We start from the raw sequence: 24,526 nt of genomic DNA, 5'->3' as shown, positions 1-24,526 counted from the left end.
AATATTACGAACCAAAATAACATCATTTTAGGAGCATAAAGTTTAAATATTCAAGAAATTAGCTTGTTGAAGAAGTTATAATGCTACCTGAATATTATGGGACTTGTGGGAAGTCATAATTACGAGAGACAATTTTCACAAACAAAATTGAAATAGTTGCAAAATAAAATAAATAGCAGAAATTTTTAAAAACAGCTATTTTTTTTTACAAAAATAAAGTCAAAATATTAAGAGAATTAAGTCATATTCTAATGAGAAAAAAATAATAAACTCATAATATTATGAAGAAAAATGATTATGATCATTATATTAGCATAGAGTTGAAATATTAAAGAAAATAAATGTGATTTTTTAAAAAAGTTGAAAAATGTTGAGAAACAAACAAATCAAAATGAAATAATTAGGTTGGTGAAAAAGTTATTATGCAGGAATAACGTCCAAATATGGAAATAAAGTCCTAATATTCCGAGAAGAAAATGTACAAAGATTATTTAAAAGAAAGTTGAAATATTTGGAAAATTGAAACAAAAAAAAAGAGCAAAGGAGATACTAATAATATTCTTTTTCATTTTTTGCATCACAAAGCTGAGATCTATATAAAGAAATCTATAAAAGTTCTTATCTTCTTCACGATGTGGTCCTCACAACTGAGCGCTGCGCTGTTAGCCTCACCTGAAGAAGGTGTACTGTCTTCCATACATCCAAGGACTGAGCGTCACGCTCGGATACTCGCCAAACGGCGGAACGACCAGCGTGAACGTCAAAGCCAGGAAAACAAAACTGGCGGGTAATACAATCTACCAGAAACAGAGAAGCACACGGCACACCAGCACATGATGACCCTCCGAGACGTGACTCTCACTCGCAAGCATGAAGTATTATGAGAATCATGCGCTTGAAATTCACAAGGGGACCAGTAGAGTGTACAAAAAGACAAACAGAGTGCCGTCAAGAATACCTGAGCAAAGAAGTCCTTGCAGGAGCGAGTGGTGTGGTGCAGCCTCTTGATCAGCAGCGCAAAGAACTGCTTGATGGCCAGACAAAGACCTCTGACCTGGTAGGATCCCCGCCCCGCATTACCTTCTGGACCATCACACGGGCCGTTGCTATGCGGAGCCCCGTCAGACTCTGCAGGCACACGAGTCAGGTGAGGTCGTGTGCACATTTGTAATCAGGAAAGCCAGCAAGCAGCACGAGTCAGCCAGCAAAGAGCTTTCATTTCTTTGCGTGTGCACAGCAAGACTGGCATGGCTCCTAATATGCGTATTTTTATCCCCCTAAAGCGGCAGCAGCATCTCTTCAGACAAACGCTACCTTCAGGCTCCGTAGCGATTGCCACTCTGTTGAATCCACAGAGACTAGCGCGAGACATCTGCTGTAGTGATTTATTGTCTGGGAGACGTAGACGGCGCGTTAACAGGGACAGAAACGCAGAGAAAGAACCTTGAATTCTTGACTTTGTTACCTTGAATGCATTTCTTGCTGCTTGCGTAGCCATCAGCCGTGACTTTTAAGAAAATCTACGAAAAAACAAACAAGGATTGGCTAAATCAATGGAACTCTTTGATCGTCAACTGAATATAGCATTTCAATCTGCAATTTGCCAATTAAGGCTTGATGCATCACCGCATACCACAGCAATCCCCAGATAGCACGTGCTATTTATAAATAAATATACCGTGAGTTTATGACAGACCTTTACTTTCAATTCCATATTGCAGCAGGTGATCAGCTCAATCAAAACACAAAATAATGTATATGTTATGCATTATTTCACTAATTATTTTCCATACATTTATAAAATAATAATCAAATTTAATACATAAATAAAATACATTATTATTTCTTTGTTCCGCTCAATTATTATTATTATTATTATTATTAGCAAATGAAAACACAAAAGTATGTATACATTATTTAATAAATAATTTTGCATAAATTAGTACAGTTTAAATAATAATAATACAAAATAATAATGAGTACATTCTTCATGACTTTAATTCATTATTTTACATACATTAAGAATAAATATCAAAATAGATCATTACTATTATTACTATATCACTATTATTACTTGTAATAATACTTAATACTATTCATATTCAGAATTATTATTGTTATACTTGATGCATTATTAATGTATGCTAAATAAGTGATGTATAATATATACACTATTTTTTGGTTTTAATTGTAATATGTAACTTCACATACAGTAAAAGTCTGAAATATGTCATATTTTTAAAGTACATAAATAAATACAATTTATACAATTTGTTTGATTATTATTATAAATGATATGACACGATTCAAAAGAAAGCACGTGTGTGTGACGGGGAGGAGGGGTGTCTAATCAGTGACATGCTTCTCTTGGTAAATCATATCATTGAGACGTACCCAAACAGCTGTTAAATACAGAAAACGCCAACTTGATACCAGTTTGGCCCATCACTTAGTGCGCTGCTTCTAGTGCCTTTTTGCACCACTGCCCCTCGTGGCTGTGACATGACAGACATGACATCACAGCATTTTAACTGAGTTTCTGGCAATGCCACGGCACCATTCCCTCACTGACTCCTTGGGGAGAAAGTGCGATATTATATTTTCAAACATTTCAGACACACGCCTAACACGGACATTAGCGCTAGTTTCAACGCATGGCGCAATAAAATCCATGCAGGTCCATTTACAAAGGGCATAACATGCCCGCCCACCTCTTCCAGCGACGTGTCAGACACGCCGAAGCTGCTGAGGCCGATGTCCTCCAAGGTTTCCTCCAGCTCCCTGAACAGGCTGGCGTAGGCCCTGGGCTGGAAGTCGCCACTGGGAAGCAGGTACGTCATCTCCTGGCCGATGGCCTCGATCAGACGAGCTTGCGGCACGTGATGATGCACCAGGGCTGTGATGCGTTCAATGTTACCTGGAGATGTGCAACACAGGCACATATTGCCCTCTTCTATTATCTGTGTTGTTCTATTTTTTTTAATACACATACAGTATATTCTGTTAGTAAAGTATAATAGTTATGTAATTAAGGAAAGGAAAACATTTTTGCACATGAATAACATAACAATTCCGTATGTGACACACAATGCTACAAAGTTCCCTGAGCTCACGTGTAAACAAACATTCACAGACAAACAGGAAGACATTTCGCATGCTAGTTGTACTCCGGGATGGAGTAAAACCCTGTCAGGCTGAGGTTGGATTCCATTTGAAAGCGGAATAGACTAAGCCGGTTTAAAACGCGCTAATGCAGCTAACGCAGACGTTACCGTCCATTTGTCTGTCTGGAGTCAGCGTCTCCTCCCGGGTGGCTTTAAACTTCAGACACTTGGAGCACTTACAGGAGCAGTTTTCAGCACACACGTCAGCATCCTGCAGGACAAAGTGACATTTTATTGAAGCCGAAACGCTTCCATTTGTCTTCCGTTTCAAACCAAACATACCCCCCCGCCGTATTTCATTCTCCGCACAAGAGTGAGGTAGAAGCCGGCGCCGAAGCAGTTCTTGAGAAAGATGGGGGACCCGCAGCAGTAGAGGCGCCCCTGGGAGATGATAGCCACTCGGTCGCTCAGCAGGTCGGCCTCGTCCATGTGGTGGGTGGACATGATGACCGTGCAACCTGAAACAAAGACGGGATGGAGTACAGGGAGGGAACACACGACTACAGCGTCGCTCACACTTTTTCAGCCTGCGAGCTACTTTAAAAATGACGAAGTCCCAAAGATAGAAAATATCTACCGTTATTTCCGGTGTATAAGCCGCTACGCTTTTCTCCTGCTTTAAACCCTGCAGCTTATCCAGTAGTAGCGATGCGGCTAATATGTGGTCACCTTTTGGTCTCATGACACCTCGTGTGCTTCCGAGCGGCGTCCTCATCATGGAGAACGTGTGGAGAGGTGTCGGGAGGTCCATGCAGTAAACTGTAATACCAAATGTCCTCCGTCCATCCATTTTCTTCCGCTTATCCGAGGGCGGGTCGTGGGGGCGGCAGCCTAAGCAGGGAAGCCCAGACTTCCCTCTCCCCGGCCACGTCATCCAGCTCCCTCCTCCAGGCGAATCCCGAGGCGTTCCCAGGCCAGCTGAGAGACTTAGTCTCCCGCTTTTGGCTGCCACCCAGCTCACTCTGCACCCGACCCCTTTGGCCCCTCCCACGAGTGGTGAGCTCATTGGAGGGGAGACCCATGTTGTCTCTTCGGGCTGTGCCCGGCCGGGCCCCATGGGTGTAGGCCCGGCCACCAGACGCTCACCATCGTGCCCCACCTCCAGGTGACCCGCATCCGGGTGAGGGAAAACTTGGTGTAATCCCAAATGTGACCAGCAAACGAAGTTACAACCTCAGGAGCGTTGAGCAAATGTCTGAAGAAGAGACACTTGCTTCCGGTATCCTGGCATGAGAACATGCTGGCAACCCCTGGTTGCTCAAAAAAAAAAAAAAAAAAGATGGAAGTTGCATCTGCAGGTGTCGCTTAAAACATCTGTTTACCACCCCATCTTTGCCGCGGAAGAGCAACAGCGGATCAGAAGGGGAGCCTAACGTCAGCTGACTGATGTCACATGACATATACAAAGTCACGTTTATGCCATCTGCACCACCTGAACCACGTTGTAGTCAATATGTATTCTTTACTTGCGTATCTGGCTTGCTGCTGTAACAAGTGAATTTCCCCGCTGTGGGATAAATAAAGTACAAATACAAACTACCTTGGTGATCGACCTGTAGCTCGCAAATGACGTAATAGGCACCCCTGCTGCTACTTATGGAGTTTAACTAACAACAACTACATGAACTGGAACAGCGCTCGCCTAGCAGGAGCTGCCATTTTTGTGATTGTAGTTAGTGTTCTGTATGGTGACCCCGCCGCTGTTACCTGCACGGTATTTTAGCAGCAGGTCCCAAATGGAGCGCCGGGAGTAAGGATCCACCCCTGACGTGGGTTCATCCAGGATGACCACCTTTGCGCCACCAACAAACGCCAGCGCGACCGATAACTTCCTCTGCATGCCTCCTGGATACATCGATACCAGTCTCATACCCTTTTTTCTTCTTTTTTAAGACCAAGCATTCTGACCAACCTGACAGATTCTGGATCAGTTCATCTCTCTTGTGGGGTAGACCCAAGTCCTGGAGCATGTTCTCTACCTCTTCCTCAGCTTCTGCGATTGGACGGCCTTTCAGTAGCGAGTGGAAGAGGATGTGCTCAGCGACTGTCATACTGCATGGAAACAGAGAACTCGGTTGTCTATCAAGTCACAAGGTGACCAACCCACTGCACATAAATATCCTAAATTAAACCCATGTCTTCCTGCCGCAAAGCATGCTGGGTCATTATGGTACTCATAGAGACTACACCCCTTTCACACTGTAGGAAGCAGAGTGGGTGGGGGTCTTCCTGCTGGAAAATGTTGAGTGACTTGACTTGTGAGACAGCGCCCTCTGCTGGATTTAGAGCTGCAGCACTCTTTTTCCCTGCAGATAGCGCCATCACAGCACTTTCTATAGAAATGACCTTTTTTTTTTAAATTCAAGCATAGGATCGAAATCTGTGAATGCCAAACCCCGAATAGGCGGTGAGCTAGCGGCCAGACAAGCGTAGCTACATGTTAGTGTTCTGGTAGGGGGTACGTCACATACTACTGAAAAAGGGTGTTATGCTGTGGGCACATTCCCAGAGACAAGCGGATGGCGTCCATGTCCGTGCGGATGTCTTTTCCATAAATGGTAGCCGTGCCCGAGGTGGGGGGGAACATGCCAGTCAAGATGGACCTGGGAGACACAAAGAGAGAAGTATTACGACCTGCAGCAGGTCCAGTGTGGATGACGGGTACGTACATGGTGGTGGTCTTGCCGGCGCCGTTGTGGCCAAGAAAGGCGGTGATGTGGTTCTCAAAGAAGCTGAGAGTGAGCCCGTTCACGGCAGGTCTGGGGCTGCTGCCGAACACTTTCACCAGGTTCTGGATGCAGACGCCTTTCGCCAGGTCGGCCGGTTCCGCCTCGAAGAACGGCTGGCCTGGACACCGTACAACAATAATAACACAACACAAATAGCATGGGTGGAGTACAACACTGACAACAACACTGTTTTAGCAGATTTTGATTAAGCTACTAAACATCACCGATACCATCTGTTCTCCGGTTCTCCGGCCCTGCAGCATCTCTCCGATCCCGGTGTTCACATGCACTCGTTGCCTCTGCAGTCTTCGCTTTGTCCGGGTTTTCCTGCTCCTCTTTCTGCGGTTCTTCTTGGTCCACACATGCTGAGTTATCAAAGCCTTTTTTGCACAGCTCATGTTTGTTGTCTGAAAAATGGAAGCAAAAAAACCAAAGCAGTTAGTAGTTTCGTAGTTAGAGCATAAAAAACCTCATCATGACCTTCTAAATACGATTTTAACATTATTAGAGCCCTCTCGTAATGAAATAACACCCCTATAGTCACCTTTCCACTCCTATTAACCAATATAGTAGACATAATAGGAGAAAATAAGACAAATAAGACAAATAAGACTCGTGTTTGTGTGTGTTGCTGTGAATGCATTCCGGTGTTGGACAGGAAGTGACGTCAGGGGTTCAGAGTTTAGTTTTCATGTTAGGGGGCGTTTGTGTGACTCACCGTACATTAAAGTAACATCACTGACACCTAGTGACCAGTGTAGAATACTACATATCATCACAACATCTCTGAATGTCTTATACTATAAATGAATGCCTTGTATTTGTATTTTACTTTCTAAAATTTGCTTAAATATGCATATTTTTGACTGATAATAGGTAGTTTTCAACCATGAAAGAGCATGATTTACGCTTTTGAAAAACCGTGACAGGGTAAAGTTGCAAAATTTCATACAAAGTCATCTTTGTAAACGTTATTACAAATATTTACACGCTCAAAGTGCATTTCAGAGGAATTTTTCAGCAAATGAGGAGGAACACGCAGGCAAATCATGCATACATTCACTTAAATATCACATTTGCATTAAAAAGACCACAAAAGGAGATATTTCACTTATAACTGTGCAATGTTTGCACACCAAGGAGAAAGACGACTAAAATATTGTTCAATTTTACTTCAAAATTGTATAAAACAAGTCTGACCTGGGTAGTGCATATTTGAATGTCATTTTTGACTGGCAGACTGCGACCCACCAGGATTACCACTACCATTACTCCCGACTGAATGATTAAGATTGGTACTGTTATGAATATTCTTGTTATATTTGGGGGAAATATCGGCATAAAAGGCCTACCTGTCTCTGGAGCCACAGTATTGAACCAATAGCAGGGCATGAGAGGGAAGTAAAATGGTCGTCCAATACCATACTGGCCTGTCAGGGGTGTCAACAATGCATGAGATATTTCATACCTGCAATATCATGAAGCATTTCACGTCTAAGAACCTGACCGGGGAAGATGTTGTCCAGATACCAGGCGAGTAGAGCATAGAGCACGGTGTCCACACCCATCATGCAGATGGAGGTGAGGAAGGAGAACTCGTCCCCTTCCAGAGGACTGGTCTGGATGTTGTCCCACTGCAGACCCTGACCTTGCTCTTCGTACCGTGACAGGTACTCCGTCCCAAAACCAAATGCGACTTGGGACAGCAGACTCTGAGGGACGAGACACTCGCTCCATTAAACGCGTATCTCATACGTTGAGGGAAGAGGCAGTGGATCCTCGACACTTCACCCACCACCAGGATCTTCATGTCTTTGGTGATGCGGTCCTGCCAAGCGAAGCAGAAGAGGTGCGGCAGGTAGAGGGCGAAGTAGATGATCCCGCAGCAGGCTGCCGCCAGGTTGGCGTGGTTGAAGAAGACGCTGAGGAGGAAGCATTGCATGATGGTGGCCGTGGTGAAGGTGAGGAGGAAGAGGAAAAGGATGAGGGGGTTGCTGTAGTTCAGAACCCTTCCTCCCTGCAAGACAGACAAAAACAAGCAGGACAAGCCACAGAGATCATCACCACAAATGATATCATGTATCCTACTTGTTTATGATACTGTATAGTCATCTTTCCAATGACATTGGATCTGTGAGAAATAAAATAAAAATGTGGGGAAACGATAAATGTTGTTGTCCAAAGTGTAGTTAAACACACGCAATTTGATAAAACAAAACCCAACACAAAATCACTGTCACATGCTATCAAACCACTCGTGTTTTTACAAGTCTGTGAAGCTAGAGGCCCCCAAAGGCCACTGAGATAGCTTGTGAGACGACTGAGATTGTACCCAAGTGTGGTCTAAAGTGATCTGAAGGGTAATTAAACACACACACAATTTGATAGAATAAAACACAACACACAAATTGACTGTCACACACTATAAAGTCAATGTACAAGTCCTGTTATTACAAGTATCTGCCGCTAGAGGCCCCCAAAGCCCACTGAGATAACTTACGGTCGATATTGGCTTCAATCTTAATAAATGGAGTATTTTCATAGTTAGAGCCAAGAAAACTTGTATATGACTTTCTAAATATAGTTTTTAACATTATTACAGCTCTGTAGACATGAAATAACTCCCCTATAGTCACCTTGACACTCCTATTATTCATTGTTTACACCACATTCCAAACAGGAAGTTAAAAAAGAGTGCGAGTGTGCATTATGTCTTATTTTCTCTTACTATGTCTCCTACGTTGGTAATAGAAGTGTAAAGGTGACTATGGGGTGTTATTTCATGTCTAGAAACGGGTTTTTTATGCTCTAACTATGAAAAAATTCCATTTATAAATAAGGAATCCTACTTGGCGGAAATTCACTCATCACGGTTGGGTCTGGAACCATTTAAACGGGATAACCGCGGGATTACTGTACTTGGAAAAGTAGGTTCTGTCTGTTTTTACACAGTACAGATGTTAATCATTGTCAAGTCAATTCCTGCATAGTTGTTGGCGTGATTCCCATGATGTCATTCACGGTTTTGTCAATGATTTCCATGTACACAGTCAGTGAGCCACTGTTAGTCATTCATTAAGGACGTGGATGAAAGGATCATTTGTCACCTGCCATCCATGTAAGGACAACCTGAGCATGAACATACTCGATGAAACATGACTTCAAGATACTCACCATGATGATTCCTGTCAGGAGAGCAGTGCTGGTACCCATCACCACAAAGCTGTCAATGAACCACGTGGACCAGATGACACCATTCGAGACCCCCATCACCTTGAGGGTCTCCTTGAGACGGAGCTCCTTTTCCAGAACGATACTTTTGACTATCATGGACACGGAGTACACCCAGGCCAGAACCATGAAGACGGGGAAGCAGCGGTTCAGTGTGAGCATGAAGCTGGACAAATGAGAGCGAGAGGGATGATATAAAGTTGATCTTGGAGTGTGTGTGTGTGTGTGTGTGTGTGTGTGTGTGTTTTACGTACAGATCATCCACATAACAAGGGTAGGGCATCTGTTGCAGGTAAACACCCAGCGGCCATTCTTTCCCCGTCTGAGTCCGAATGATGCCATGTTCTATGATATCCTGGAGGTAAGCAAACCCCCCCCAAACATAGCGCAGGTCATCCATTGGATCCGCCCTCGGGCCTGGGTCCCAATACCTGATGGAAATACGCACATATACTGTATATAATATTGTGTATTCCACTCATGATAACACACACTCACACGCTAACCTGTCTTTGACTTTATTGGTCCGCTCCACAGCATCGATATCCATACGGATCTTGAACTTTACATGAGGTGGGACTTTGGCGCTCCAAGGGTGCATGTTCACAAAGACGAGGCCGGCCCAGAACTTGCCGTCCTCCAGCAGGTCCAAGGCCCGATAAGTGACTGTGTCCTCGTTGGGCAGAGCCTCAAATTTATCCAAGATCAGACACTGGATCAGAGGGTAAACACATATGGATGTTATAAATAATATCAATATAAATAATATATGTCATAAATCAGTAATAATAATACATATAATATAAATATGCAATGATACATCATGTTCAAAAATAAATATAGCAATAAAAATATATATAAATCTTCTAAATGTGAGCCAGTTTTCATGACATCTTAGGCCCAGGGTGTTGAAAATGTGGCACTGTGAGCCCCCCTCAGATAATATGATGCAATGTGTTCATCCCAGACTGTTTAATCTCACCATAGGAACTAAAAATACATTATTAGGTCACTCCCCTGAAGTCGTCTGGTGCCTCACACTCCAAAATCCCCTGTCTTAGACCTTGGTGTATTCTTACACTTTACTGAGGCTTACTTCCCATTAGGTATTTTTAATTTTTTGAAAGGCTTGAAAGGGCAGGTATGGATCTACCATATTTTACCTACGGTATGCCTTACACTTTTTTTCATAGTTTGGCTGTTCCTGCAGTTAAGCACACGCACTGAATGACACCGCACGCTCTTTGTTACGGAATTGTCTCTAATACGCTTCTGCCTTGGAGGCTATGTGTCTGTAAGTAATGTGCAACTACCCATGTGGACTGAGAAATGTGGTGTTTTACACCGTGGTGTTGTTTCGGACACTTACTACGTCTAGTTTGGCGATTGTAGCTGCTGTGTCAGCCAGTGGCTAACTAAATATACATGTATGATATTTCGGTCTATTTCGATTCAATGGTGAATACAAACATCAGGCTTTGGTGTTCAAATATGGCTGTTTGATACGTTTCTACACACCGGGATGCGTCCAATGCGTACAACACGGTAATATTGTAGGTGCATGAGTTGTGTGTTTCGATAGTACTTTGTAGGTACTGTAATTACCATCTAAAACTACCATCTTCATTCTTGTATTTATCTCCAGAAATTGTTTGCATCATCTTTTCATATCCCAGCGACATTTTAGAGTCTGTTTCCAGCAAAGCATCCAAACACGGAGGACCTCAATCTCCATAACAACTGATTCCCCTGCGATAGCATGCAAAGAGAGCATCCAAAGCCCATATCACACACCCATGCAATTTGCTGGCAACCTCGGCCACGCTGTCAATTCACACCTTTGAGAAAGTTTCCCATGCATTAAACACACGCAACAAGTGATTCCATTTCAAACCCCAACATTAAACCTGCCAAAGGATCCACCCCATCAACACTTAGAGGTCCAGTGTGTGGCGTGATTGGCATGCATACCACCAACGTGCAGCCAGCCAAGCAAACGGCCCTCAAACCCGCGCTTATTGTAGTCGCTCCATAAAAGATGGCGGGCGAAGTGACAGCTGTGTCTAATCAACCTCAGGCGTTCCCACTCTCCCTGTCACACTCAAGTGCTGTAAGCTTTAACTTGGACAAAAACAAAGAGCACCAGCCATCCACCCAACCGTGCCCCCCGTGTCACCCCCCAGTGGGATAGACCCCCTCATCCTGATAAGCCCCTATGGGCTTTCATATTGGCCCACTTAGCCGCGGAGGTCCCTCTTCACGCTTTGTTTTACATTTTCAATAAAAAAAAAAACAGACCTCCACTCCATCAGTAGTAAACAGAAGAGAGTCGACAGCCAGTCTTGCTCGCCTGGCTCTCGTCCCACACGGGCTTTGCCAAGTTTGCAGATGGGGGACAAATTGCCAAACTTGCCAAGCTAAAAAGACAGCTTATCCAAATGCTGGTATTGCGTCAAAGATGGAGCACAACAGAGGGCTTTTAAGCGGGCTAATGAAATCAACAAGTGACAGCGCCTGTGTTCACTCGGATTACGGGATGAATGGACCACTACAAGAATGTGACAGCTCAGGTAAAGAGAAATGTCAAGAGTCCAAGTGGGTAGGTGGGGCCCAAAAACGGCCCGACACTATTTTTATTTTACCATTCATTCCACGCAACCCTTTCAGTTCAGTCAAATTCACTCACCTCTCCATATTGATTGAGCATCCCAATGACCCGGTCCGTTAGGTTGAAGATGTCCCGCCAGTCAAAATCTGGCATGTTGGCTCGCCGGTCCTCTGGTGGTCCGTTGTGCAGGAAGTTGAGGATGTGTTTGGTGGCAAACGGCGCCTCCTCGAGACTCCGGTCGATGAAATCCATCACTGACGGATTCTTGAAAGTGTCCTGAAATAGAAGGCGGTGGTCTCAAATCCACCAGTGAAATGAACAGAGGGTGTCACTCAGGAACACCAACCACAATCACGGTACCAAATTAGTGCAATATCTAAAAATATATATTGTAAATAATTATTTTATTTGTTGTCATTTTAATATGCCGAGGGCCAATAAAACATAGCTGGGGGTGAAACATGGCCCCTGGGCCGCACTTTGGACACTCCTGCCCTAAGGGCTGTGATCAGCACTTTTAAGTCAGACCTTGTGGAGCCGAGTTGTTCAGGTTTCACTTAGTGAGTCTTGAAAGGATCCTCCCACATCTCACGGGACGGCCTAAAATCCTTGGCAATTTATTATCGCCCATCTGTCCAGTTTACGCAATTTGGATTTGGGGTCGTTTGCTCGAATCTCTCTGAGGAGACTGTCAAAGTACTGGTTTTCGCCCAAAATGGGCAGTCAAACAAAATGGCCAATTTCCTGTTTGTTTTCAAACATGGGTTCTTGAGGCTTTTTCGGGTGTCCTGTCACGATAGACTCCAGGATGCCAGTTAGTGTAATATCTAATCACATGTATCATTAACAATGAATTCATTGTATTTTAGGGCCAATGAAAAAATAGCTGTGTGCTGTGCTGAAAACGGCACCCGGGCCACACTTTGGACACCCCTGACGTGACGCCTGATCAGCACAGATTTCCTGAGATGAGTTTTTCATACCCGCATCATTTTGACTTGGACGCCATCTTGGAAGAAAGCCCAGATCTGTGGAGCCACTTCTTCCCAGGCTCTCCCCATCGTCTTGAAGCGTTGCAGCTCTTCAAATGTGGAATTGGCCTAGAGGAGGGACGCTGGCGTGAATGCGTGTCAAAGCTTACAAACAGCAGGAGATTATTCTCACTAAGATGAAAAAAGCCGCATATATTCCACGCATTTGTGTACAAAACTGCTGGTTATGCTCCTAATCTCCCGCGACATAACATTCCCACATTGAACTCAGGCTTTGCAAAGACAACACGCACGTTCTCACACAAGGAATTTGCGCGGGCCACGCACTTCAGATAACCAGCAAATGTGCGACAAATGTCAAATATTTACAGCCAGCTTATCGTTAAAACCCAGAGTACGTGTGTAAATACAGCGCTTTGTGTGTGTGTGTGAACAGTAAAGGCCGCATGCTATCCCAGCATTCAGCCATGTGCGCTGGGGGGTGAAAGTGCTCAAGAGTACACCCAATTAAACGCCTTCCTCTTCTGTGTGTCTGATTTTGGATGACAATGGGGACAATGGAGCTGGGGGGGTGACAATGGAGGCCGTTGGTGCCACGCATTCACCCTGACGAGTGAATCTTAAGATTCCCACAAGCGAGTGCTTCCTCATTCCCGAGGTGGCAGGGGGACAGGCTGGAGGGGTTCTTTAAGGTCACTTGTTGATGCTACAAAGTGCATCCTTGTAGCGCGCTGCCTTCTGTGCAACACGGCATGCATGCCTGCTTTTATCTTTGGGTGTGTTCACACATTAAGTCGTCCGTAGGCGGCTTTTAATTGGAGATGCCCGAGGAAGCGCTCCTTTTCAGCACATATACTTGTACAGTACCGGTGTGACAACCCCTTCATGCTCAGCTCAGAATGGAAGCAATGCAAATGAGGGTGCTTCTGGTTCTGGCTGCAGCCAAGTAGTGCACGTCATTTTGCCCCAATTGCTTCCCTTCAATCGGGCTATATCTCCATATCAACAGATACTATCAATTCAAGATGCACGATACCCATATCTTTCTGCTTCTCAATACCGTTATGATACCGTTAGGGTTAGGGTTAGGTAACTTTTTGATGTCTACTTTTTTCATTTAGATGTAACTGTAGTTTGCGCACACCTGGAGGTAAGAAGGACCGGAAGTAATTAGGATTTGACCACCTGTACCTGTTGATTAGTCCTAATGAAATATGATGACATCACTGCCACCGCATCACTACTATCAGGAGAACCAGAGTATAAAGTGGGAGGAGCCACCTGGCGTGCCCCAGCAAGGTGTACTGTATTCGGGCACACGCTCCGAGCAGCCGCTGTGACGCCACGGAGGTCTTCCTCTTAAAGTGAATGTTTGTTTACAAATGAGCTCAGGGGAAGTTACGACAGGCCGTTAACGTCACAGGCGGGATGCGCTCACCCGCACAGTACGTGTAATCTCACCTGATTGGAGCGTTTTTTTCAATTATCGGTTATCTGAGCTATTTTTAATGTTATGGGACTTATCATAAATCCCCGATATCGGCCCGATAATGATTCCTACTATAAATAGCCGTGATAAAAGCCAAGTAACGGATGAAGCCCGTTGGCGATTACTTTGTTGGGACAATTAAGACCCCCATGTGGGGTGGAAGAGGAAAACAAAGGGGTCGTGAAAGGTCAGTGAGTGTGATCGTACGTCTTTAAGAACAAGCTGCGATGCTTGCATAAAAGCCATGGCGCCAGCAGACTGTGTGATAGTCGCCCGCAGCCCATCGGCTTGTGTTCCTCCTTTGCAACCAAGCCATCCATGACGGCTGACACCCCCTGAGGGGCTTTGACCAACACGTATCTACATCTCGATACAAAGGCTTGGACATGACATGAGGAAAGCTGATCCTCTTTTGAGGGGGCCATTGTTCCCTGCAGCGTGCCTGCTCTACTCCAAAAAAAAATCAAAGAATGTAGTAACGGAACTTCATGTGCTTGTGTTGGCACAAGGCAACCCACATTTCTGATGATCATTCTGACAGCAGGTGAGTCGGGGGCGTAGAGGATCTTGCCCATCAGCATGGGCTTGAGTGAGTTCCACACGATCCTGGAGGCAGGGTTGGATTCCAGTTCCCTCATCAGATCATTGCAGAACGGGGCTGGAGGGCAAAGGTGTGGATTATACGAACCACGCATTCCAGTGCGGTGACACAAAGAGGCATCAGTGTCAGTTGTGCAAAGCATTCTTGGAAGGATGACTGCAATGTGCAGCCCAATATCATAGAGTCATCCCTTGTTCCTGGCCGTTAATCGGTATAATAAGTGAAACACAGGTCTACTCACAGGTGCTGTTGTCGTAAGTGTGCTGGCCCGGCCTTCCGCCCCTGTTGATGCCCAGGAAAGCTTTGTAGTTGTTGTCCTCGTACCAGTTAAAGGAGGCCACTCGGGAGAAGGCCCCCTCCGTGTAGCCGCACACGAGGCTGGAAGCGGCTGCCATCACCTGCCTAAAGGACGGGGCGCTCTGGAAGAGAGGCGTCATGACCTGGAGGAGCTCCCGGGTGCTGCTTCTCCTGAACAACTGGCAGCGTCCAGACAATGGGAAAGGAAAAGCTGGCGATAAGGCAGATTCTCAACTTAACAGTGAGCTATCATATTCAAATGCATATAATATCTACCGTATATACAGAAACATGCCCCCGAGAGAAACCATGTGAGCAGACAGTAAGTGCAGTGATCTTCCAGAGATACTGTGACATCACCTTTGTATAAATTAACAACAAAACTTCAAAAAAAAAAGGAACAAATCAGCAATAATTCTACAAGAATGAAGTCAGAATATTAGGAGAAAAAGGTTGCATTCTAACGAGAAAAACTTGTAATATTATAAGGAAAAATTATGTCATTTTAGTCGCAAAAAGGGGAAATATAAAATAAATACACTATTCATTAAAAGTCATAAAATCATGTAAAACAAACAACATAAAATAAAGTTGTACTTTTTGGAAAATTAGGTTGGAGAAGAAGAAAAAAAATTGCAAGAAGACTAATTGGAAGAAAAAAACAGCAGAAATGGAAAAAACAGCTGTAATTTTACAAGAATAAAGTCAAAATATTAAGAGAAAAAAGTTTCAATCTACGAGAAAAAAATCATAATTTTTACGACAATAATGTTGTAATATTATAAGGAAATATATGGAAGGAAAATAATGTCATTTTAGCAACGTACATTTGAAATATTAAAGAAAAAAAGACATTTTTAAGTCATAACATTATGAAAAACAAACAAATAAAATAAAGTTGGGAGGGGTTGGGGGAAATATCATAGTATTACAAAAACAAAACGTGCAAGATTTGGAATTGGAAAAAATAATGTCCAAAAAGGACATTAAAAATGAATAAATAATAAAACTGAAAATAAATGAATAAATAGTCAAATAAATACAGGAGTGAAAAAAAATGATAATTTAAATAATCTCAACATTTGCAACTTTTCTCTTTACGTTGTATCTTTTTAGCCAATTTTTCAAAGAAGTATTTGATTTCCTCATTGTGCCGTGGGCCAATCAAAACAAACCCCGGGCTGCACTTTGGGCACCCCTGGTCTAAGCCTGCACTTACCAACATTGCTTCATAAACTGTGGGACAAAATGGATGTTGCAATAAGTGGCTAAGCTAGTGATGACGCACAAGTGAAACGAAATCTTACCAACAGGTAACAAAACCAACAAAATGCCGCCTAAACTTATTATGCTACTGATGATGTTTGTGTTTTGGAGGCCAAAGGACCCTTCCTCATGTGCACAGAAAGACACCCCCGCCACCCCCACCCCCTACTGTCCGCGTGTGCGTAAAAACCCAGGCAAGAGGAAGCAACTGTTTCCTGTCCAACTAAAAATAGCAGGCGGTGAACTTTTGAATGGTGCACGGCAGGGAATGCACAACCCCCCTCGCTTTTTGCTCTTTTTTTTTTTTTTACCTCTCGCAGTTTGTCTGAGGCGGCGGATACCACCTGCACCCAAAAGTGAATGTTGATGCCTTCGGAGTATTTGTCCAGCACGCGGGGAAGCTTGAAAAAGAAACAAACAAAATTCTATTATTACATGGGATAATATTGTTAGAATATTATACAGTTACATGTCGGGGTCACACTGTATGGTCCGCTACGCTTTATTTGCACGTCACGTGGTTACATGTGCACAATTCAACATGTCCGAAAAGGAGTAGGATGAAGCAGAGCTTATTTAATCAATGTTTATATGTATTTTCATGTATTTATTTTATTTTCATTTTTTATTTTGGTTATTTTTATTTTTATTATTTTATTTTATTTTATTTTTATATTGTTGTTTTTATTTTTATTATTTTATTTTATTTTTATATTGTTATTTTTCTATTTTGAATTTTTATTTTTCTACATTTGGTACAATGCTTTGGCCTCACAAGTTCCTGCTTGTCAAAGATTAAAGTCCTGCTTTGGCCCAACCGCTACGTGACCCAGTGTACAAGTTGCAGTTGGATCACGAAAAAACGCTTTCTGGCTGCCATTTTCATGAAAAAGTAGCTGAGCAGAGGTCGCCGAGTACCGCAGGACAACTAACAAGCCGTCGTACGTGGACTTCCTGAAGTCGTGAAGTGGGAAAATCACAAGACGCTGTGGAAATCTCGCAAAGCGCACCAGACCGTTGGCATAACGTGAAAGTAGGAACAACTGAAAAACACTCAGCTCGCGTATTATCATGTACAACATCTGGAACATGCATACTGTACATGTACCGGTACATGAAAAGTTGCAAATGTCAGGTAGGGCCCCTTTAAGTTTGGAAAATGCATGCTTGAGGACCTTGCCTCTTGCATACAATAGGCTGCAAGTACAGGAAGCAGGACCGGGCCGAGACAAAGACCTTCCTTTCCGACATTGCTCTCACTGCTTGTCTGTGCGTGTGTGTGTGTGTGTGTGTGTGTGCGTGTGTGTGAGTGTGTTTTCATCAAGGTGTCACAAGAGTCTGTGAAATGACTGAAGGCAGGGGTGTCCAAAGTGTGCCTTGGGGGCCATTTGTGGTCCTTGGTGCCTTCTAAAAATATAATTTAACAACAAAACTAAAAAAAAGCTGCAAAAATGGAAAAATCAGCAGTAACTTTATGAGAACATTGTCAAAATATTTTTAGAAAAAGTTGGAATCGAACAAGAAAATGTCAGAATTTACGAGAATAACATAATATTATGAGGAAAAATAATGTATTTTTATTAGCATAAAGTTGAAATATTCAAGAAAAAAATCAATTTGTTTGTTTTAAACTCTTTTTTTGAATTAATTAATTTTTTTTAAAAGTTGCAGTATTATGAGACAAACAAATGGAAAATTCATTTGCGGACTGAAGTTATCATTTTGTGAGAATAAAGTCCAAATATTTTGGGAACAAAGTCATAATCATGAGAAGAAAATTTACAAGAATAAAAAGAAGTAGGAGGAAAAAAAACAGCACAAATAGAAAAAAAAACCTGCAATTTTATGAAAACAAAGTCAAAATATGAAGAGAAAAAGTCACATGATAACAAGAAAAAAGTGAGCATTTTTATGAACATAAGCTTATAATATTATAAGGAAAAATAATGGCATTTTAGTAGAAAACAACAAAATAAAGTTGTAATTTCTGGAAAATGAGGTTGGGAAATAAGTAATAATATTACGGGAATAAAGTAAAAGTATTATTGGGAATAAAGTCAAAACATTACAAAAGAATTCCGAACACAGTTGAAGAAGAAAGCTGAAATATTTGGCGAATGAAAACAAAACAATGAAGAGTGTTTCCAGTTTCCAGTGTTTACTTGCAGTGTCATGCGATCGTTAAGGACAGGAGTGTCTCGTCTCTCAGCTAATTACAGAAAAAGGGCGAGTCCGCCCGCTCGGCTGAGGCTGTTTCACACGTTCTGTCGCGCACGCCGAACCATCTGAAGTATTTTGGCACAGCGACAGCAACGCTGTCTTGGTCTTGAAAGCTTTTATGGAACACGTTGTTTCTTGTGTTGGATGTTTGGATCAATGGGTCACATTAATAATCATGATTCACTCCCCAGTGAAATGTTGGGTGTGATAATTGCATTAATTACTGGGATAATGTCTTTTAAAAAAAAAAAATCTTTTTCCTTGCTGACAGAGCGCTTGAATGCGAAAAGCAACAACTCAGACGAGCTTAATGAGGCCTTTCACTATTCAGAAGCGCTGGCAAACACGCCTGTCTGCTTATAAATCATTAATAATGATGCTTATGTAAAGCCTGAGGACAATAGTTGAGACATTTTCATTTTGGTCAGCGTGTACAAATGCTAACCCGGCGGTCAGACTGGGAGTTTGAGTCTTCAGCCTTGCACCAAATACTAACAATTGGAGGAAGTGCTAGACGATCTTTTGCAAAGACCACCTGTTTTATCACGTCACACAGCTGCGGACGCTTCGTTCGGTGTGCCGTGGATCCCCTCTCGCAGCATTCGCAATTGGCCGTTGCACTTTTACGCCACTTTGCACTTTGAATTCTGTGGCTTCAATCAATCATCGCTGCTTTGTGGTTGAACACGGAACTACTATTAGTCCAAAAACATGCACGTTTAAGCACTCTTTTTTTGCTTAAATGAAGCATTAAATGAAGCATTACCAAGCATAAAAATGGCTGAATGAATGCATGAATACAAATATAATGCAAAATGTAACGTAATATAAAGTAAAATACAAATATAAGGCATTCAGAAGACGCATTCAAAGACGTTGTGATGATATGTAGTATTCTACACTGGTCACTAGGTGTCAGTAATGTTACACTGATGAGGCAATCGCCACCGCAGGAAGTACTGTACAGAACAGGAAATAAAAATAGAACAACAATGAACACTCCCAATGTGTGAGTCCATATTGTGTCTTATTTTCTCTTATAAAGTCTACAATATTGGGTAGTATGAGTGTAAAGGTGACTATTGGGATGTTATTTAATTTCTAGAGGGCTCTAATAATGTTAAAAACTGTGTTTAGAAGGTTATAAACAGGTTTTCTATGCTCTAATTATAAAAATATTCAATTTATAAATAAGGAATCCATGAGTCTGGAACCGATTAACTGCGGTAAATGAGGGACTTCTTTTCTGTGCTTTAAATAGTAAATAATCCATCCATCTCACATCTCATTAGGGTTGGGGGGGTATGCTGGAGCCTATCCCAGCTAACTTCGGGCGACAGGTGGGGTACACTCTGGACTGGTTGCCAGCCAATCGCAGGATAGTAAATAATATATATTCTAAAATACTAACACAAATTTTAGGGCTTATTTTATTATTTACGGGTTTTTTTTGCCATTCGCAGGGTTTATGTTCCAAGAATCCCCAAAAAACAAAAAATCAGGGACCTTCTACCCAATGAGAGGCAACATAAACACACACTGACCAGCCGGAAGAGCTTGAAAAAGTCCACGTTGGCGTAAAACTTGTCCTCGATGATCTGCAGCCGCTGAGGGGTGAGGGCGCACATGGCGTTGCAGACGGCGTGGAGCCCTCGGCGGTTGGGGAAAATCAGGAACCGTTCTAAAAGGTCCAAATTGCAGGCGATGTCCTTCAGATGCACGTCTGGAACCCCAAAGGCAAACTGGGAAGAAAGGAGGACAGGACGTCAAATGAGTTATTGTTCGTGTGCTGAGCGATGTACTGCCTCCTGTTGATTAGGAATTATTTCTCAGAAGAGTTGATACCAGACACTCGGGGATCTTAATAACCTTTTCTGCTCTGATTTCAGCGCTGACAAGATGATTGACCACCGACTGCGTGAGAGGAACATCTCTCAGAAGGAACGACGTCAGAGTCTCATCGTCCTTGAGGATGGACTCCACCCGGACTCCTCGGCCTGCACGGAGCAAACGACAAGGTCATGTTTTCCATGTGTATTACTTCCTGTAGCACACGCCTGAAGGCGCCCCCTCGATGAACCGAGTGATGCTGTGCTCTCCATTCAAGTTCAAACCGAGATGAACCTGTTTGGGGAGGAAGATGCCTTCACGGGGGCGGCATATATATATATATATAAAATATCCATAAAAACAATAAAAACAATAAAATAACATTTTAACTATAAATAAATAAAGACAACAATAAAATAATGAAAAATTAAAAAATATATAATTCATAATATTTATTTTAAAATTAAAATGGCATAAAATGGATACATATAAAATCTAAAAAACTCAATGTATATGAAAAAAAACATAATCTATATTTAGAAAAAAATAAATATTTCTAAATGATAAAAAGAAATACAAAATAAAACAAATCTTTTTATCGTTAACACATAAAAAAAGAATTAAAAAAATGTAAATAAATACATCATTGATAATATTTATAATTAATATTTTTGTAAGCAATAAAATATATGAAATCAAATATAATTTATCCATCAATTTTTTATACCGCTTGTCCTCGGTGGGGTCAGGGCCGTGCTGGAGCCTATCCCAGCTTGCTTTGGGCACGAGTCGGGGTACACCCCGGACTGGTTGAAAACATCATTTCAATAAATGATATGTCATGAAAATGACGGCCGTAGGAGTTATTCTGAGAGCGTTGGCAGGGATACGGTATTTGAAACAGAAAGGGATATCAAGATGAAATGACATAACGCGTTTCCTGGTATGATGTAACGTTCTCTCCCACGCTCACGGGAGCTGAAGCCTCACTGGAATGTGCATCCATACGCAGCATGTGCAGCATTTCCATCTATGCATGTTGGACATTCCTCCTTGAGTGGTCTGATGTCATCAATCCAAGCCGGGAAGACACTTTGTCCCTTCCCGCTGCCAAGGTTAACATTTGTACTAAAAATACGAGCACAAGCGCCACACAAGTACAACGTGTGCGTGTTTACATGAAAACAGAACAGCACTGTTGGCACAGTGTCCCACAGGACGCAAACTGGCGCTTTATTGTGCCCCGTGGGGGAGACGACAGCGGACGGGGCAGGAGATGCTTTCCCACCAAATAAACGCCACCCGGCCAGGGAAAGTAAGCAGCTTACATTACGCACCTTTCTTGAGCCCATGTGACGTAATCCTGTTACTGAGGAAAAGCGGGAGGGAGAGTATGACGACGAGCCGGCCGTGGTAGCGCATCCCCGTCAAAAGTTTAGAGACACTGTATCATGTTATTGTATGACAAAGTGTCTCCAAACTTTTGACATGAAGCCACACATGTAGCTATGCTAAGTAGGTTTGTATATTTATTCAAGGGCTTTGTGATACAGGAGAAAAAGGCTATCATTTTTTATTACATTTTTGAAATATTTCAACTTTCTACTTACAAAATCCTGTAATTTTTTTCTCGTAGCATTATTTCATTTCCACAACATTCTGACTTTGTTCGCACAACTTTTTCCACACTTCACTTTCTAAAAATTACTATTTTATTTTGTTTTCTTTTGTCTCTTTAGAATATGACTTTTTTTCTCTTAATATTTTGACTTTATGCTCATAAAATTACAGCTGATTCTTGCATTTCTACTGTTGTTGTTTTGTTTTTTTTTTATTTTGCAAATCTTTCAGCTTCTTTCTTGTAAATTTTCTTTTCATATGTCGTATGTTATGACTTTGTTGCCATTGTTTTTGTTAAATATTTTTTAAAAAATTATATTTCAACTTTATGCTACTAAATTTTTCCCTCATAATATGACGAGTTTATTTGTGTAAAATTGCAACTGTTTTTCTAGTTAGCGTGACTTTCTTCTCTTCATATTTTGACTTTATTCTGGTAAAATTACAGCTGTTTTTTCCATTTCTGCTGTTTTTTTTTTATTTTTCCAACTATTTCAACTTTCTTCTGGTCAGCTTAATTTTTAGGAATATTTCAGCTTTATTCTCGTATTATTATAACTTTTTCCGCAACCTCATTTAAAAAAAATGACAATTATATTTTGTTTTGTTTCTCATAATCACAACTTGTATGTATTTTCTTTAATATGTCAACTCTACGCTATGAAAATGACATTATTTCTTCTCATCATAGTTATGTTTTTTCTCATTAAAATATATTTTTTTTCTTGTACTATTTTGACTTCATTCTCGTAAAATTAGAGCTGTTTTTTCCATTTCTGTTGTTGTTTTTATTGTTTTTCCCCCCAACTATTTCACTTTTTTGTAAATGTTCCTTTCTAACATTGTGACTCTATTTCCATAATATTTTGACGTTACTCTTGTAATATTATAACTTTTTATTCATTCGCAAATGTCCACACTTTGGACACCCGCGTTTTAATGGAAAAGTAGAAGGATCTAAGAGCTGACCTGAGACCAGTTCAGGACGGGTACGCAGTGTGTCCATGAGATGACTCATGGCTCTCACTTCGCTCCAGAGGCGTCCCATGGGGAGAAGCTTTGGATCACTAAAGAGAAGCTCCTGGGCGTCCGAGTAGAACCGGGCCAATCTGAGGGGAAAAAAGCACAATAGCGCTCACACACACACACACACACACACACACACATTATGTATATGGGAGCACATGTGCCACAGGTCCAGGTCACGCTGACATTGAGTTGTTGTAGTTGGACACCAAGCCAGGTGATTCACCACGGGTGGGGTACTGGAAACAAGGGTTGTTGGCGTTGCAGAAGATCCCCTGGATCCACGGCAGCACGCCTGCTGAAGGCATGGCCTTGTTGGGGAAGTGGCCTGAGGAAGAACACCAAGCATGATCACTTTTATCCGCTAATCACGCGAAACCGGAGCCGTGCTTACATTCATGTTGGCGGTAGAGCGGATTCACTCTTCGGAGCCACACCAGTCCCATGAACAAAACAACAGGCCACATGATCTCCATCAAGAAACGCACCTGGTTCCAAAGGATCAAATACCATTTTTGGTGGTTGGTCCTGAAATATTGTTTTGGTTTGACAAGGAACTGATGTTATTGCATCGCTGGGGTCCCCAAATGCACCACTTCACTTGACGCCCTACCCCAAATAATTGCTAGCTAGGTCAACCCTCCTAAAAAAAATAAAAATTATTCTGATAATAAAATACTATTTTATTATTTATAATTTTTTATATTATATAAATTTTTATATTATAAAAAAAAATTTTAATGTCAAAGGTTAGTTTTTTGTGCTTAATACTACAAATGGACTTTGAATTGAACTTAAAAATTGACATTTTTAGTCGCCGAGCTGGGACAGTTTGAATTCAACTATGAAAAAATGAATAATATTATGAAAACAATACATGTAACATTTTAGAAAGTATATTAGATTAGAAATATTCAGAGCAATTGCTGCTTCAAATAAAATATAAAAAACACTACTGACAGTGTGATGTGCCGTAGAGAGTATGGTCGTATTGGCCGTTCATGGTAAATCTATACTTGAAAATAAATCAGTTTTTTGTGCTTAATCCTACACTTGAACTTGAAAATTGACATTTTTAGATGTTTCGCTAAAACAATTGCAATATGAAAATATAATTTCTCAGATTTTAGCATTGAAGGGACTGTAATGCGTAACTGTTGTGCATGTTCACATCTGCAGGATCTTAGGCCTCATGAAGGGAAACACTTGAAGGCTACGCACGTTACCACCAGCTGCCAACGCACCTGAGCTCACAGCGTGTTTGCTCAGTCATTAAATGAAAGGATTTTACCCTCTGCCTCCTGCGGACGGTCCAGTTCTTCCACAGCAGGAGTCTGACCTGTATTCCTGCCCCCATGACTCCGTTTCACCCCCAGTAGGGGCTGGCTGCAGCCGACAAGCCTGCATCCCACCAAATATTCCAAAACAAAGTCAATCTCACGTTAGCCGCTGG

The 24,526-nt window shown here is 42.1% G+C and overlaps 1 protein-coding gene across 4 annotated transcripts in view; it reads right to left on the bottom strand.

The window, feature by feature from the left end:
• Positions 1 to 24,526, bottom strand: part of abca4a (ATP-binding cassette, sub-family A (ABC1), member 4a) — a 33,935-nt gene that overhangs the window by 9,097 nt on the left and 312 nt on the right. Inside the window, exons 2-30 of one of the 4 annotated variants that reach the window (XM_054764944.1) lie at positions 24,365 to 24,474; positions 23,468 to 23,561; positions 23,260 to 23,401; positions 23,017 to 23,156; positions 20,467 to 20,594; positions 20,142 to 20,339; positions 16,689 to 16,778; positions 15,056 to 15,290; positions 14,732 to 14,871; positions 12,716 to 12,832; positions 11,811 to 12,008; positions 9,631 to 9,836; positions 9,379 to 9,555; positions 9,068 to 9,290; positions 7,689 to 7,910; positions 7,401 to 7,605; positions 7,246 to 7,323; positions 6,124 to 6,300; positions 5,834 to 6,011; positions 5,636 to 5,767; positions 5,077 to 5,216; positions 4,872 to 5,009; positions 3,447 to 3,622; positions 3,273 to 3,375; positions 2,712 to 2,917; positions 1,466 to 1,520; positions 1,315 to 1,392; positions 959 to 1,128; positions 673 to 797 (exon numbers count right to left, since the gene is read on the bottom strand). In XM_054764944.1, coding sequence (XP_054620919.1) covers positions 673 to 797; positions 959 to 1,128; positions 1,315 to 1,392; positions 1,466 to 1,520; positions 2,712 to 2,917; positions 3,273 to 3,375; positions 3,447 to 3,622; positions 4,872 to 5,009; positions 5,077 to 5,216; positions 5,636 to 5,767; positions 5,834 to 6,011; positions 6,124 to 6,300; positions 7,246 to 7,323; positions 7,401 to 7,605; positions 7,689 to 7,910; positions 9,068 to 9,290; positions 9,379 to 9,555; positions 9,631 to 9,836; positions 11,811 to 12,008; positions 12,716 to 12,832; positions 14,732 to 14,871; positions 15,056 to 15,290; positions 16,689 to 16,778; positions 20,142 to 20,339; positions 20,467 to 20,594; positions 23,017 to 23,156; positions 23,260 to 23,401; positions 23,468 to 23,561; positions 24,365 to 24,430 — 4,337 coding nt within the window. In that variant the 5' untranslated portion in view covers positions 24,431 to 24,474. Of the gene's footprint in view, positions 1 to 672; positions 798 to 958; positions 1,129 to 1,314; positions 1,393 to 1,465; positions 1,521 to 2,711; positions 2,918 to 3,272; positions 3,376 to 3,446; positions 3,623 to 4,871; positions 5,010 to 5,076; positions 5,217 to 5,635; positions 5,768 to 5,833; positions 6,012 to 6,123; positions 6,301 to 7,245; positions 7,324 to 7,400; positions 7,606 to 7,688; positions 7,911 to 9,067; positions 9,291 to 9,378; positions 9,556 to 9,630; positions 9,837 to 11,810; positions 12,009 to 12,715; positions 12,833 to 14,731; positions 14,872 to 15,055; positions 15,291 to 16,688; positions 16,779 to 20,141; positions 20,340 to 20,466; positions 20,595 to 23,016; positions 23,157 to 23,231; positions 23,402 to 23,467; positions 23,562 to 24,364; positions 24,475 to 24,526 lie in introns of those variants that run through there. The other 3 variants (XM_054764946.1, XM_054764947.1, XM_054764945.1) reach the window with 3 other exon arrangements.

This window comes from Dunckerocampus dactyliophorus, chromosome 21, assembly GCF_027744805.1.
Source record: "Dunckerocampus dactyliophorus isolate RoL2022-P2 chromosome 21, RoL_Ddac_1.1, whole genome shotgun sequence".
Taxonomy (NCBI): domain Eukaryota; kingdom Metazoa; phylum Chordata; class Actinopteri; order Syngnathiformes; family Syngnathidae; genus Dunckerocampus; species Dunckerocampus dactyliophorus.
Note: the sequence above shows the minus strand (reverse complement) of the source record. Positions and strands in the feature narration are given on the sequence as shown.